General features: G+C 40.2%; 1 protein-coding gene across 1 annotated transcript in view; it reads right to left on the bottom strand.

The window, feature by feature from the left end:
- Positions 1 to 17542, bottom strand: part of PLSCR5 (phospholipid scramblase family member 5) — a 50062-nt gene that overhangs the window by 12021 nt on the left and 20499 nt on the right. The window contains exons 3-4 of the mRNA XM_007940197.2: positions 4370 to 4412; positions 2993 to 3213 (exon numbers count right to left, since the gene is read on the bottom strand). Coding sequence (XP_007938388.1) covers positions 2993 to 3213; positions 4370 to 4412 — 264 coding nt within the window. The remainder of the gene's footprint in view (positions 1 to 2992; positions 3214 to 4369; positions 4413 to 17542) is intronic.

The raw sequence follows: 17542 nt of genomic DNA, 5'->3' as shown, positions 1-17542 counted from the left end.
CATGAGACAAAGTATATGTAAACTGCTGTATGGAAAGTGAATTTGCTCTGTAAATCTTCACCCAAATCACAATAATAAAAAAGGAAAAAAAAATTCTAAAGCATTTGATTTGTAAAAGGCTGCAGTCTACTGTGGGAGCCCTAACCCCATTTTGAATCTTGACATAAGTTCAGATGCCTTTTGAGTACCTTCTGATCATTGAATCAGCAATGTGACTATGCTTAGACAAGTCCAGGGCAAACCTAGGGAGGGACAATTTGTCCTCAGGAAAAGTATGGTTGAAAGTAGCTTACAACTCCAAGACAGGCCCAGGGAGGGGAAGTTTTGCCCCCAGGCTTACACAAAGAACCAAGGAATTTGCCTATGGGTGTCCTTAATGATTTACTGAAAATAGCTGCTTGTTATCTAATTTGAATTAAAATTTGGTGTCCTGTACTAAGGGCATATGGTTATGAGTCATACCTTGACTACCACCTAGCCACCACTGCCACTTGGTCAAGCCCCAGAACCCATCCCCTAATTCTTTTTAATCTGCAATTGTGTACTTATTCCAATCATTGGCCTTTTCCCCTTTCTGTAGTCCTGCCTGCAACAGTAATGACTTGACCTGCTACCAATCATGATTTCATCATGATTTCCTCTGTTTTCTATCATATATAATTAGCCCCATGGCCATGAGTCAGTGGACTTCACTCAGTGTCTGTATACTATGTGCATGCTAATGGTTTTCCTCATCCTAGATGATTGTTTTGTCTTTGTCCTATTTCAGGCTTAATAAAAAAGGTCTCTATAGAATGTACTTGGGAACTCTGGTGGCATACATAGTGCCTAAGGCATTTGACTGCTAACCAGAAGGCTGGCGGCTCAAACCCATCAGCTACTCTCGGAAGGAAGGTTGGGCATTCTTCCGAAGTGATACTGCCTCGGAAACCCAAGGAGGGGTCTCTATGAGTCAGACCTGACTCAATGGCAATGAGTTTGGTTTGGTATAGAACGCTCTTAAGGAGCTCTGGCGGTGCAGTGCCTAAGGCATTTGACTGCTAACCAGAAGACTGGCAATTCAAATCCACCATTGACTCTACAAGGAAGACGAGGCAATCTCCGTCTGCACAGATTTACTGCCTTAGAAACCCAATGGGGGGGGGTGGTTATGGATTGGAATTGACTTGATGGCAGTGGGTATTTTTCTTTTTTTTAGTTTGGTGTTTGTTGTTGTTGTTGTTGTTATGTGCCATCGAGTCGGCCCCGACTCATAGCGACCCCTCTTTGGGTTTCCGGGGCGTATCACTACGGAAGTAGGATTGCCCAACCGTGTAGTAGTGTTTAACACATTTGGCTGCTAACTAAAAGGTCGGTAGTTTGAATTTACCAGCTGTTCCATGGGAGGAAAATGAGGCAATCTGATTCCTTAAAAGATTTACAGCCTTGGAAATCCTATGGGGCAGTTTTACTCTGTCCTACAGGCTCACTATGAGTCATTATGGACTGGTTGGCAATGGGTTTGTGTTTGGTACAGAGTATGTTTTAGGTCTTTTTCCCCTTAGCACAAAAGAAATTCTGACCAAAATTAATCTGCCAGCAGCTTTTCTTTCACCCAAAGGTGCAAATCCTTTTTTTGCTATTTGAAGCCAGGATTGCTAAATTTGACTTCCAAACAATATGGCTGGACAGAGGGGCAGAGACCATCTTGTGAACTGAAATCCATTGATCTCAGTAAAAGAGATGGCCAAGGTTCAATCAATCATGTTATGATCAACCAATGGTTTATCTACTATATTTTCCCCTTCTCTTCTCTTTATAAACCTAATTGATTGTACCGAGCATCTTTGACCCATTTTCTTTTTCGGGAATCAAAATGATCTTCCTATATGTGTATAAAATAATTACTCAGAATAAGCCTTATGTTCACACTTCATTCAGTTTTGATTATTTTTAACAATATATAGTCTGTTATTGTACTGACTATATTATCTCGGGTAATGTTAGATCTTAAATGTCTTCAGTAAGGAATAGAATTTCTTGGACTCCATGTATGAGTAGCTTAACCATCTTTTACTCTGAAAAGCCATGTGATTGTCTATAAATAGGTGGAGAATTAGCTTCAATATATATTGTTAGAAATTCCCTACCTTCCATATTAATATTAATTTCTCATTACAATGAAAAACTTACTTTTATATGGTTCCTTAATAGAGATACAGGCTTGAATCAAAACACTTAGAATTAAGTTCCATCTATGCTATATCCTACATGTGTGATCAGAGGCAAGACAGCTTCTCTCCAAATCTCAGTATCTTCAACTGCAAAATGGGGACAGGAAGTCCTGCTTTTGCTAGCACATAGAGGTGTCATGATATTAGACAATAAAAAATGTAAAAGTTCTGTGTAAATGAAATTGCATTATGTCCGTAAAAGGTATTATTACAGATCTAATATATAATAATATAAAACTTATTGCATTTATGATAAAATAAATTAACTATTCCTTCTATAATAATAGAACAGTTTTTACCAAGCCTAGGTTTTATATTCCCAATAATGTTGTCATTGATGAGTAAATGGAATGTAGGAGTGTATACCAAATAACAATACTAAAGGAAGAGAACACCTTAGAACAATTTAATGTCACTACTTCCTGATCTTTGCTACAGTTAGAAAAGACAAAAATTTGCACAATTGTAGAACTCACAGGCATTACAATTACATGGCTAATATAGAGATTCGAGAGGATGTGTCTCATTTAGATGATGCATGAGCTGTCTTCACCAATTAACATCACAGAAACCATAGCAATTTGTGATTAAAAAGGAAAAAAAATCAGTGAATCACCAAATACTCAAGCTGTTCTGATCCTTAAGGAGTGACATGCTAATTCAAAGAACTGAAAGGATAAGTGCCCCACAGCTCTAAATGAATGCCATTTAAAGAAATAATTGCTAATCTTTTCAATGTGGAAAAGAAAAAAAAAAGACACCCCGAGCCAATGACTCACTTCTTGTAGGTAGCAAGGGCACCAGCTGCTGTTACACCTCAAGGGTCTGTTTACCGTAATCACCTCTTGACCGGAGTTATCCATGATCCTCAGGGTACAAGATCGCAGTGTGGAACAGAAAGTACGATTGAAACAGATGCTTTCCTCCACTGCAAAGTAGATTCTTTGTCCCAAACTGTTTTTAATCTCATATTTGTTGGAGGTCTCAGTGCCAAGTATCACTAATGAAGCAAGATATTTTTGTCAAAATGTTGTTAGTGCTTAGTATGAATACTTTTAAATAAGGAAATGAGATGTTATAGAAAGAAAACAAGCAGAGTGACTGATTAAATATTAATTATATGGTATCTTCTTCACACAAATCTCGTTTTTTGCTCTAAATTTTGAGGACTTAGTCATGGAAATCAAAGTAAACCCTGAACTCAGTTCATTAATTTTTTTTTACTTCAGATATGTGAGCTACTTGGAAACATGTAGCACCACTTCTCTATTAAAGGAGCAACACTATAAAGAAGAATCTATTACTCTGATAATAACTGTTATTGTTATGAAAGTTATTGGGGCAACTTATAATGATATAATCTTTTTGTCTAAAATTTCTATTTGGTAATATATCTTTAGCTGCATGCACTTCTGCTATTTTAATTTTGACATATTTTAGGAGTAATATAGAATATTATAGAATATTAAGGAGCTCTGGTGGTGTAGTGCCTAAGACATTTGTCCGCTAACCAGAAAGCTGGTGGTTCAAACCCACCAGCCACTCCCCAGAAGGAAAGTTGGGCAATCTACTTCCGTATTGATACTGCCTCAGAAACCCAAGGAGGGGTCACTATGAGTCAGATATGACTCCATGGCAATGGTTGCATTTATAGAATATTAGAAACAGAAAATACTCAAGTAATTTGATTTAAATTACCAACTCTCCTATAAATTTGTTTATTGTTCAATAATTTGCCTATTTGATGACTCACTGATGAAATGATTAGAAAACTAGACTTCTGTTCTGATGAATTCTTGTTACATAGCCTCAACCATGATTTTCATTTCTGAAATTAAGAAAATTTAAATTATTAGTATCCATAGGAATAATCAAATAAATACTTTTATTCCTCTAAGATTAAGGATGATGTTAGAATTTTAATGGCAATGTCACCAGATACTTGCAGAGTTTCATGCTTTGGGATTTATCCAAAGCTGACTAATAATTTTAATTTTATCTTTTACTTTAAAAAGAAGACCTACTGCTCTTTTTGATCTAATTCTATTTTACACATTTCATTTTATTCTTGATAAAATATTTAGATTTAAAGAAACTTCTGAAAACCAAAATAGTATTTTCAACAGTTTAATAAGCACAAAATATAATGTACTTACTTCCAAGAAGCTCCACCTGCTGGTGTATAATTATCAGGTCTAACTGTTAAAGGATGACATAAAGGAAATAAAAAAGTATTACGTTACAATACTTTAAATTCTTGGAGATATTACTACTCACCTTTACAATAGACTGCTGAAAATTAGGTTATTTTCATGTCTCTATAAGGAAAATGGTTGAAAATAGCTAACAGATTAGAATGTAAAATGATTTTTATTAACAAAAACTTTTATAGGAACATGGAAAATCAAGAGGGAGGATTGTCAAGAATAAGAATAGAACATTATGCTGAGCGAAATAAGTCAGTCACAAAAGGACAAATATTGTATTAGTCTGTTATTGTAAAAGTTAAGGAAAGGTTTATATATTGGAGGACATTTTCTTTGTTGGTTACCAGGGGTGGGAGGGAAGGGGGGGAATGCTGTTAGATAGATAGAGATAAATATTGATTTGGGTGAAGAGAAGGGCAATGTACCAAATGTGAGTGACCAATATGGCAGCATTGAGGATGAGAAAGACAGAGAGAGTTACATGGGCAGTACAGACAACAAATATGAACCCCTTTGCATATATAATACTGAGTTGTCAGTGAAAGCAAACATGGGTATAGGGACGGATAGATGGGTGAACAAGCTAAACAATTAGGTATGTCTAAATGGAGAGTGTATCCAAGATCATATACAGGGTTGGCAGACAATGGGCCTATAAGTTCATGTGAATGATCAGAATTCCCAGGTGTATAGTAGAGCTGACAAGGGGCAAGGTTATGGTCATTACTTGGTCACAGCCAGCTACCCAGAGGGACCGAGTAGTTGATCCTGTGGGCTTGGGACCATAGTCGCAGGGGACATCAAACTCAATTGGCATAACATACTATACAAAACATTGTTCCACCTACTACTTTGGCGAGTAGCAACTGGGACCTTAAAATCTAGGAAGCTGCCATCTAGATGCAACAACGGGTCTCTCCTCGTCAAGAAGAAAGAAGAAAACCAAAATTAATGGAAACAATCAGTCCTAGCGACTGGTACACCATCCGATCTGCAACCTATACAACTATGAGACCAGAAGAACTAGATGGTGCCCAGCTACCACTGCCATCCACTTGGAAGGGATGTAGGAGATCCTGCATAAAGAGGGAGAACAATGTGGTACAAAACTCAAAATTATTTGGAGGCAAAAAAAAAAAAAAAGAAGGTGAGGACCAGGTTTGCTGGTCCAATGGAGCCTGGTGTAACCACTGAGACTATGGCCCCTAGCTGCCCTTCAGGTCTGGAATTGAACCCACAACTGTGGTTTCCAGCCAAACAAAGTACAGGCATGTGAGTTAAACATTTACCTCAAGTAGACACACGCCCTGGAGAGAACAATCATGGGAGAAGGAAGGGCTGCTTATCCACAGGGAGATAGCTCAGGGTGCAGAAGAGTATGAAGGGATGGACACTGGGAGGAGGTAACTGTGGGGAGGAAGTGGGAGGGGAGCTGCTGCATAGTAAATTTTGGTCAATGACATGAGACAAAGTATATGTGAACTGCTGTATGAAAAGTGAATTTACTCTGTAAATCTTCACCCAAATCCTAATAATAATAAAAAAAAAGAGTAAGAATAGAGATTATGCTTAATTCTTAAGTGTTTGTGCTAATGGAAAACAAGAGTACATCATGGAAACAATAATACTTTCAGAAGATTTTTGAACAATCTCTAAATATTAACACCTAAAATGTTTTAAAACTCAATTTTATTGTTTAAAGTAATGAAACAACAGAAGAAGGATTGGAATACTTCACCTTTCCCCTCAACCCTTGCCTTGCCTAACTCTACTTTGACTATTGATAAATGTCTTAGGCTGGGTTCTCTAGAGAAGCAAAACCAGTGAAGTATATTTATATATACATCTCTATATATGTGGATCTACACACACACACACACACACACACACACACACACAGATTTATCTCAAGGAAATGACTCACACAGTCACAGAAGCTGGCAAGAGCAAAGTCTGTGGGTCAAGCATCAGACTGGAGGTTTCTCCTGACTCATGTAGCTACCGGGGCTGATAAGTCTAAGAGCAGCAGGTCAGACATCAGCCTTTTGGCTCACAGACTGCAGAGGTTGACGAATGCCAACAACCAGAGATCAAATGATGATAAGCCAGATGCAGGATACAGAGCAAGTAGTTGAGCTTTGCCAAAACATCCATATATACATACACACACACACACACATTTGGGATACAGGCTGCACCTCGGAGGAAATTCTCCTTACAACTGATTTGTTTGTCACATCAGATCAGATCATGAAAGATGATTACATCTTTACATAACTGCCACATTATGTCATTACATAACAGAAAATCATGGTCCAGCTAAGTTGACACACAACCATCATAATCTACCCCTTGTCAACTTAGTACCTGAACACATCTCCTTAAATCACACACAATCTCTAAAGTCAGTTATAAGGTCGTACTTGCACTTAATATGCTACCACTAACATGTACAACCAAAAACACATTAGCCCCATTCACATCTTATATTTTACAAGGAAGAGCTGAAAGCAAAAATACTTGTACATATATGTTTAGTAAGTATTTTTGCTTTCAGTTATATACATATATATACACACACACACACACACACACACATATACATATATATGCACTCATACATGTGTAGTAAAACAAGTACTCATAACAATTACAGTCCTTATTTCTAAAGCTGATCATGTGGTCATAAGTGCTATTTAAAATTACCTTCTTCTACCACTCGTTCCGTGTTCTCCACCTTTGATTCCTATAACCACAAATCCTGGCTATTGAAGAAAGAGTTCCATATATTTGGACACTTGTTTACACATAAACAGCTTCCTGGAGAACATTGCTCCAATCCTGCAAAGCATTTTCCTCTAGTTGGCACTATGATTGTGTCTTTAGAAGGTCATTCCATTGCTCTATCAAGCTAGCTGCTTCAGGATAATGGTGAACAAGGTAAGACCAGTGAATTCCATGAGCATGGCCCATTGTTGTACTTCCTTTTCTGTGTAGTTAGTCCTATGATCCAAAGTGATGCTGTGTAGATACCATGATAGTAGATAAGGTGTTCTGTGGGTCCACAGATGATAGTTTTGGCAGAGGCATTGTGTGTATGGAAGGCAAATCCATATCCAGAGTAATTGTTCTCATGAGCAAGAATGAAATGCTGCCTTTTCTGTGATAGAAGCTGTACAATGTAATCAAACTGTCACAAGGTTGCTGGCTGATCATCTCAAGGAATGATGCCATATGGGGACTATGTGTTAGTTTCTGCTGCTAGCAGATTGAGCATTCATCTGTGACTGAGCCCATACATAATCTCCATCCCTGACACCATGGTCACTTTGTTCATGAGCTCATTGGGCAATGACAGAAGGGCCTGGGGAAAGGGGATGACTGAATCCACAGAACACATCATCCTATTAACTTGATTGGTTAAATCCTCCCCTGCTGAGGCAGGAATAAGCCTTATGTTCACACTTCATTGAGTTTTGCTCCTTTTGTGAGCATTCATATCAGACAAAATATCTTGAAGTGTTTGGTCTAGTCAGGAAGTCAATCCACATACTTCTTCCTCCTATCTCTTTCTCACCAATTCCAGGTCATGTTCCTTCCTACACCCTAACTATCCAGTCAAAACATTGGCCACAGCCCATGAATCAGTATATAATCACATATCTGACTATTTCTCCTTCCAAATAAAGAGAATAAACACATGCCCTGCTCGAAATCTTGCCCACTGGGAGAATTGCCCTTCACCACTGTCCTTCAGGATGGTACCAGAAAGGGGCTGTAGTGCTACTGCTTTCCACTTTTGAGTGGTAACTGCATATTGTGGGGAACCATCTATAAAACAGTTCTTTTATCAATTGATCATAGGGAACTTCCCATGAGGCCAAGGGTAAAGACTAAGAGAAGGACAGTAATGTGTGACAAGAGTGAAAATCATGGGCATTTGACCACTTCCTCTGCAATTTACTTGTGCCTTCAGGTCTTGCTTGAGCCTAATCTTTTATATACCACTTCTATTTAATGATAGAGTGCTGCTGTGCACATTCATCTTTATGACTCTGTAGGTCAGACAACACCCAGTTCTTGTTGGGTAGGTCAGGCCACTTGGTGACTTGGTGGCCCATTCTCTACAGTAATGTGCCAAAAGCTATTTCTCAAGAGGAGAATAGTTATCTGCAGAGGATGGCCAGGCTTTGCTCCAAAATTCTAAGGGTCTGTGCTGTGATTCACCAATAAAGTCCTGTCAAAAACTCCAGACAGCATCTCTACTTGCCACTACCACTGCAAGAATCATTGGATCAGCTGGATCGTATGTCCAAGTGGCAGAGTGTTGCACAGAAGCCTGAACCTATTGCATAACCTTCTCTTGTTTTGGGCTTAACTCAAAACTAGCAACTTTTGGAGTCACTTGATAAATAGTCTAGAGTAGCACATCCGAATGAGAGATATGTTGCCTCCAATATCCAAAAAGACCCACCAGGAGTTGTGCCTCTTTTTCAGTTGCAGAAAGGGCAAGATGCAATAACTTATCTTTCACTTTAGAAAGAATACCTGGACATATCCCATACTACTGGAGACCTAGAAATTTCATTGAGGTAGCAGGTGACTAAATTTTTCTTAGGTTAATTTCTAACCCCCAGTACACAAGTCTTAACACTAAGTCTAGAGTCATTACTTCTTCCTTACTAGGTCCAATCAGCATAATGTCATCCAAAATGGACCAGTGTGACATATTGTGGAACAGAAAAGTTCCCTGAAGACTAAATTATAACATAGGGCTGCAGAATTGATATACCTCTGAAGTAGGACTACAGTATACTACACTGATGGTATAGTGCCAGCTGAAACCAAACTGCTTCTAATGATTCTTTAAAACCAGAATTGAGAAAAAAAGCATTGGCCAAATCAATAGCTGCATATTAAGTAGAAGGCAATGTATTAATTTGCTCAAGCAATGAAACCACATCTGGAATAGCAGCTTCAATTGGAGTCGACATCTGGTTAAGTTTATGATAATCCACTATCATTCTCCAAAATATATCTGTTTTGTGTACAGGCCAGATAGGCAAGTTAAACTGGGGATGTGGTGGAACTCATCATCATCCCTGCATCCTTCAAGTTCTGGATAGTGCCACTAATCTCTGCAATCCCTTCAGGAATGTGGTATTGCTTTTGGTTTGCTATTTTCCTAGGTAGGGGCAGTTTTAATGCTTTGCTATCATAACAGCTGTTACACCACTTCTGATGGTTCTGCCAGTTGCTGAGTATATCTATTCCAATTATGTATTCTGGAACTGGAAAAATCACCACAAGATGTGTTTGGGGACAAACTGAACCCATTTGAGATGAACCTAAGTAAGACTCCATTAATAGCCTGCCCTCCATACACCCCAAGTCTGACTGGTGGGCCACAGTGATGTTTTGGATCACCTGGAATTAGTGCCAGTTCAGCGTCAGTACCCAGTAATCCCCAAAAAGTCTGATTATTTCCTTTTCACCTTTCATTTTTGTAAAAGGCTGTGGATCCCTTTGGAGAAGGCAGGGAGAAAGATTAACAGTATAATATTTGGAAGTATAGTGAGGGTTTTCCTCAAGGGGACCCAGGATCCCCTTTATTCAAGAGAATATGGGTCTATAAACAGACTCAAGTCTTGGAATTGACTGAGGCACAGTGACTCTCTTTTCTGGTGTTACGAGTTAGACTTTCCATCCACTTGATTTAGAGTTCTTCCCTCTGTACGGATCAAGTAAATATGTTGTGAATTTTACATCTACTTTACTCCTGGGGACAGCATGACTATATAGTCTCCACTATAAGTCCATATGAGTCAGATTGTTCTGATTACTGCTTTGACTCAGCTGTCCATTATAGTAGCCATGTTCACTTGGCACCTACTAGCACAGGTTCCAACTACCCCCATTGTAGTTAGGTGTCTTAATTCAATTAGGCAGTTCTCATTGTCAAATCTGTCTTATATAAAATAGCCATCACATCCATTTTCGTGGATGCTAGAGCTACCTTTGGGAGCTCTGGTAGCATAGTGCCTAAGGCACTTGACTGCTAACCAGAGGGCTGGCAGTTCAAACCCACCAGTCACTCCTCGGAAGGAAGGTTGGGCAATCTACTTCCATAGTGATACCACCTCTGAAACCCAAGGAGGGGCCACTATGAGTTGGGGCACATAACAACAACAACAACAAAGAGTTCCCTTCACATTTTCTTTTTTTCCTCAGCATTTTAGTAAAAGATGTGTTCTCTGGGCACTCCATTTTTGGGTATACAGATCTAATCCAATAAACCCACTAACACTCCAATTTCCCTAAACCTTTGGATTTGTTCTTCTGTAGTATACCAGGGTAGGTCTGGTACATTAACTTGATTTAGTGTAGGACACCACTAAATCTATGCTTCAGTGAACCAACCAAATTAACTATTAGATCCTTCTCTAACCACTAGAGCTGAAATGATGAATGAAGAATGTGGGCTTAGTGGATGCATATCAATAAATTCAGACTGATCCAACTATGTGTTCTTTGTACCATTATCCCACACTATTAATAGCCATTTTCACACATATTTACCATGTTTCTCTTTGTATATTTAAGAGAAGTCAAGCAGCTCTTTTGGAGCATAGCATATCTCTTCCTGGATCTCTCTTTATACTTCTTAATAGGCTATTAATTCAACCTATAGTTATTTACCTGACTCACAACTTTCCCCTGCACTCAGTTCCTGCCTCTGCACCCAGCTTTCACCTCTGCACAAGGCTCTCTTTCCTACCCCTGTGCTTAGTCCCCATGTCTGCATTCCACATCTCCCCTTTGTGCCCAGTTCCCACCTCTGCACCTAGCTTTTGGTTTTGTTCTCAGCCTGCTTTTGCATGCAACTCAGCGCCTCCCCTTCCCCCTGTGCAAAGGTGGCATTACAGACTTGCTAATGGTTGGCCCTTTTGACACAGGCATTCTGCCTCCTCATTAAACCTCTACTTAAGCCCCATGCAGCTATGGGTTCAGGGCTGATGCCACCTTTGGTCTCAACCCATCTGCCAGACAGATAATTCAATAAAACTTATTTTAAAAAATTCACTCTGGCCTGGTTCTTCTTGGCATTGGCTACCTAACAGTTTGGTGCTAAAACCCAGGACCCCACCTAGGGGAACCCAGAGTGGATCTCTTCCTCCCATTGCTGACCTCACACCCACCACCAGCCCATCTGACTTTGGTAAGTGACATCTTGTCTTTCTCACATGGATTTCTGATCTGCTTTTATCCTCTAAAAACCTACCACTAGGCCAGAAATCTTGCTTCCACCTCCAGCTTTGACCCCCGGGCTCCTGCTCTCCAAAAACTCCTCTGTGCCAGGGATACCTTGACACGGCTTGTTTCACTCTCTTCTCCAGTGTCAGGCCAAACAATGGGGATGCCTTTCCTTTGGTCCTAACACCTCTGGAATTCAGAATGTGTCTTATCCTCTCTCTCATTTTTACATTGTATTTTTCATGGGTAATTTTCAGTCAATTCCCTCTAAGTCTATACCTTTAGGATGTCTTCTGAGGAGTCTCCCTCAACTTGGCCTCTCTTCAGAGCATCTCATTTTTTATGCAATACCATTTGGCCCCAATACAAATTAGACAATGATCCTCAGTAGTCCGAAAATGGTACTTTCCATTTCAATGTCCTCTGTAACTTGGACAATTTTTGTCACCAGAATGGAAAATGGTCAGAAGTACCCTATGTTCCGGCCTTCTTCACCTTCCACAACTGACCCTCTTTGCCAGTCTTGTACCACTTATCAGATTCTCCATCTTTACTCCAAATGCCCTCCTATTTCTCCCTCTCCCACTCACCCAGAACCTCCAGAACCCAAGACCCCTTTTGACCCAGCTGACCATTCTTCTCCTCCACCAGTGGGTCCCCCTCCTTATGCCTCTTCTGCTCCTCCAGACAATGTCCCTTCTGCTTCTTTCTCCATGAGCTCATTCTCAAACTGCCCAGCCCAGAGCTCCCATTCTCCCTCTCTGAGAAGTGGCTGGAGCTGAAGGCATCATATGGTTCACATTCCTTTCTCTATTTCTGACCTGTCACAAATTGAAAAGCGCCTTGGTTCCTTTTCAACTGACCCCACTACTTATACCAAAAAATTTGAATGTATCAGCCAGTCTTATGATCTCACCTGGTATGATAGTTATATCATTTTAACCTCTTCCCTCACCCCAGAGAAGCTCTGGTGGCATAGTGCCTAAGGCATTTGACTGCTAACCAGAAGGCTGGCAGTTCAAACCCACCAGCCACTCCTCAGAAGGAAGATTGGGCAATCTACTTCTGTAGAGATACTGCCTCGGAAACGCAAGGAGTGGTCACTATCAGTTGGATCTACCTCCATGGTAGTGAGTTTGGTTTGGTTTGGTCTCACCCCAGAGGAAAAGAAGCGTGTCTAGCTGGCAGCCCAGGCTCATGCAGACGAACTCCACAGACAAGATACAGCTCACCCTTTAGGTTCTGTAGCCATCCCTCGAACTGACCAAAACTGGGACTGTCAGACACCAAGGCCACATGCTCCCATTCTCATTGCTGGCCCAGGAAAGGTGACTCATAAGGCAGTTAATTATGAGAAACTTAAGGAGATTACCTGAGGTCCTTAGGAAAACCCAGCCCTCTTCTTCACCCGCCTCACAGACACTTTACAGAAATACTCTACCTTTGACCCAAACTCCAAAGAAGGAATGCTACTCCTTAACATGCATTTCATCTCTCAGTTGGCCCCAGACATACACCATAAACTCCAAAAATTAGATGGGAGCTCTGGTGGCCTAGTGTTTAAGGCATTTGACTGCTAATCAGAAGGCTGGCGGTTCAGACCCACCAGCCATTCCTCGGAAGGAAGGTTGGGCAATCTACTTCCATAGAGATACTGCCTCTGAAACCTAAGGAGGGGTCGCTATGAGTCCCCAAACCCCTCAAAAAGGCCTTCTCAACTTCACCTTTAAGGTCTTTAATAATACAGACAAGGAAGTAAGATTACAAAAACAGAGACATGATCAGGCAAAGGCCCAACTCCTAGCCACCACCCTTCAAGTCTCCATGAAGCAGGCCCCAAGAGGCAAACTCACCCTCAAATGTCCCCTAGAACCACGGAGAGGTAAACTTGAGCCTTCTCTGGGACCATGCTTCAAATGCAGCAAAGAGGGCCATTGGGCCAAATCTTACTCAAACCTGAGACCCCCACCTGGGCCCTGCCCAGCATGTGGCAAGGAGGGGCACTGGAAGTCAGTCTGCAATCAGGCCCCTCGAGACAAGATTATATCACTCCCCCCACCCCACCCCCCCAAAAAAAAAACCCTTCCTCTGGGTCCGGTTTGGAGCTCCCTTATCTCCTTTGTCTCACCACTGAAGACTGAAGAGGGTGCCTGGGCCCCAACCAGGCCCCATCAACATCTATCTCAACAGTGGAGCCACAGGTAATGATAGTGGTGTCAGCTAAGCCTATCTCATTTTTAATACATATCAGGGCTATACTATTTCTGCCCCTCCCTGAATTTGTCAGGACACTTGTCCCTTCCTCTGTCTCTATTATGGTGGCTGATGGACTTGTATCACAACCACTAGCAACACCTCCTCTCAACTGGTGTCTCTTACACAACTTTTCACACACTCCTTTCTTATTCTGGCCAGGTGCCTTACTCCCATCCTTGGCAGGAACATTTTAACCAAACTTCAAGTTTTTTGGCCTTCTGTTTGGTCCTTGCAAACTGTGAGCTGTCTCTTTTTTTTACAGGAACGTATGTGGGCAATTACCAACAAATCTGTAATGGACATGATGCTTCTATACTCCACCACTGAGTATCAGCTTTTATCCCAAACCTCTCCCCAGTAAGAACAACTCTACTCCCACTAACAGCTTGAAGCAACTACAGAAGCCAGACCTTCACCCCTCAGCACCTCTAGTAAGAAAAAAAAAAGGCTGAAATAATACACCATTTACTCAACCCATAGTTATTTACCCAGCCCACAACATTCCTCTGCACTCAGTTCCTGCCTCTGCATCCAACTTTTGCCTTTGTGCTCAGCTCTCTTTCCCAATCCTGCACTCTGTAACCCGTTCTGTATCTGCCTCTCCCGTTTGCCCTCAGTTCCCACCTCTGCACCCAGCTTTTGTCTTTGTTCTCAGCTTGCCTTTGCACTCAACTCAGTGCTGTCCCTTCCTGCCTGTGCAAAGATGGCATTTACAGACTTGCTAATGATTGGCCCTTCTGCAAAAGGCATTCTACCTCTTACATTAAAAACCCCTATTTAAGCCCCATGAAGCTACAGGATTGGGGCTGGCACCACCTTTGCTCTCAGACCATCTGCGGATGGATGATTCAATAAAATTTATTTTTTAAAAATTCACTCTGCCCTGGTTCCTCTCAGCATTAGCTACCTAACACTTCTCCTTTTGGGACTCACTGGGAGTTAGTCTAGTTATGGGTCTAGAAGCAAAAATGTCATCAAATCAGGGTGGATATTATACTCAGGATAATAGTTTCCCTGGGAAAGGTGGCTTAGCAGACAAAGATGGAATAATCACTTCAGATAGGAGGGTTAGTCCTGTTGTCAGGAGTGAGTCAATGAAATTTAGGGGCCAATGTTTCCATCTTCCTAATCGTCTGCCCTTATGTCCCCATCTCAAGTTTCAGGATTCCATTTCATTTCAATCAATGTCCCTCACTTTAACTACAGATACCATTAAACGTTGGTTGAATTGGCATTGTAATCCAGCCTCTCTTATGATAAGGCCTGGGTTTGTTTTTGTCAATACGAGGCCTGATACTGCAAGAAATATGACTTCTTTTCAGGGAACAAGTGGAAAATTTCATGTCTTTTATGTGTCATTTAAGCTATGACTCTGAAGCCCTGGGCTCATCTCCTTTCACTGCTTTGTTTACAGAAAGTAGGACTAACCGGCCAGCTTCCTTTTCTTCTCATTTGCAGGGAGGGGATGGAATGTAGCAAAGTATCCAATATCCAATCTCCTGGAGCCTTATTTCTCACAAATATTTCCTCTGTTGGTGGTGATATTTTGCATATTTCTATTGTCACTTAATACCATGGATTAGCAGTGTCTTCTGTACTATTGGAGGCAGAGCCATCAGCACCTTTTAGAATAGTCAGACTTAAGAAACAATTTTGAAAATTCATCCTTACAGTTTTGTTTCTCTAAAACCAACCTTACTGAAAAAAATGTCTTTGCCTGGGTTCTCTAGAGAAACAGAACCAGTGAAATATGTCTATCTATCTCAATATATGTGGAGAAAGAGAGATTTATCTGAAGAAAATAGCTCACATGGTTACAGAATCTGGAATGTTCCATGTTCATGATCAGTTGTCGGGCTGGAAAGTTCTGCTGACTCAGATATCTGCAGGGACAGATCCAAGACCAGCAGGTAAGATGGCAGGCTACTGGTTCACAGGCTGCGAAGGCTGATGAATCCCAAAAACTGGAAGTCAGATGACAAGCCAGATTCAGGACCAGAGCAAGGAGCTTTGTCAGAAGGTTCACATACATGCATACATACATACACACACACACACAAATGTGTATATATATGTGTATGTGTGTGTACACACACACACAGGAGGCAGACCACACCCCCGTGGCAACTCTCCTTATAACTGATTGACTGATCACATCAAATCAGATCATGAAGGTGATTACATCATCACTTAACTGCCAAGTTACATCATTACATAACTGCCAAACTACATCATTCTATAACTACCAAATGGCCCAACCAAATGAACATATAACTTTAACCATCACTGTTATGCTGCAATTAATTTCTCATAGTGATGAAATATCTTTGCTAAATCAAGGTTATTTTATAAATATCATTCACACCTGCTTTGGGCTAGAAAAAACAGAAATTCTGCTCTTGCCAAAAAAACAACAAGCAGAAAATGAGTTTTACCATTAAATATATGCATAATAGAATTTTCTATATTCAATTGGAAATGAAATTAATTTACAAAGATAAAGTTTCTATAGAGAGTTGATCGTGTTAAAAGTGTAAACAATACAAATTGCCTTTTTGTGGGAACAGGAAAAAATATCCTATTGGAATGAACTCTACTTGTGCTTATTTACAATTTGATATTCAGTACTTGAAAATCTACCAGGCAAAATCTTAAACACTGAATATAGTGCTCATCATTATATGTCCTAACACTTCATTTTTCTATTTCAGCTTAAAATTTTCTTCTATTTATTCTCTTTTCACATTAATTAGCTCACTCAAACCAACTTCATTGCCATTGAGTCAATTTTGATTCATAGCGACCCCCATTGTGTTTCCAAGGCTGTAAATCTACAGAAGTAGATTGTCTCATCATCCTCCCAAGGAGCAGTTGGAGGGTTTGAACCACTGACCTTCTGGTTAGCAGCCAAGTACTTTACCCACTATACCACCAGAGTGCCTTAAAAAGCTTACTAGTAACTGATAAATTAAGGCAGTCATTACTAGTATTTGATATTGACGAAAGACCACAAACCCAGAAATGTGAAGCTACGTTATTTTTTGAAATAGAAGTAACAAATCTCATTTCCTCTACTTGAATCTCATTACTGATAAAAGAGTACATGTGACTGCTTACTTTAAGATTAGCAAAAAATATTTTGCCAAAAATATAATTTGAGATTTTCTAAAATCTATTTTAACAATATGACAAAATCTTCATTATTATTTTTTTTTCCTTTTTAAATCAGAACAAGTTTTTTGTATTAAAATATCATTAGTTCTGTTCTCATGAGAGAAATAGAGGCATGTGAGAAGAGAACGGGTCAGCTTCATAAAGAATATATGTGATTGTTTAGCAATAGATCTATGCAGGGGTTACTTAGGGATGAAGAAGTATGAGGTCATTACTAAGTTTGAATTTAGTAATTTTGGATATGGTTGTCATGGATTAAATATGAACCTTTAAATTTAGTAATTGTGAATTGAGAGCCATTCACAATGAAAAAGGAAGCAGTACTTCTTCACTAGCCAGTAATGTGTTGCTGTTGTTATGTGCCGTCGAGTCGGCCCCGACTCATAGCGACCCCTCCTTGGGTTTCCGAGGCAGTATCACTACGGAAGTAGGATTGCC

This window comes from Orycteropus afer, unplaced genomic scaffold (genome assembly GCF_000298275.1).
Source record: "Orycteropus afer afer isolate SDZICR_OR568_19922 unplaced genomic scaffold, OryAfe1.0 scaffold00066, whole genome shotgun sequence".
Lineage (NCBI taxonomy): Eukaryota > Metazoa > Chordata > Mammalia > Tubulidentata > Orycteropodidae > Orycteropus > Orycteropus afer.
This window is presented reverse-complemented; position numbering and strand designations above follow the sequence as displayed.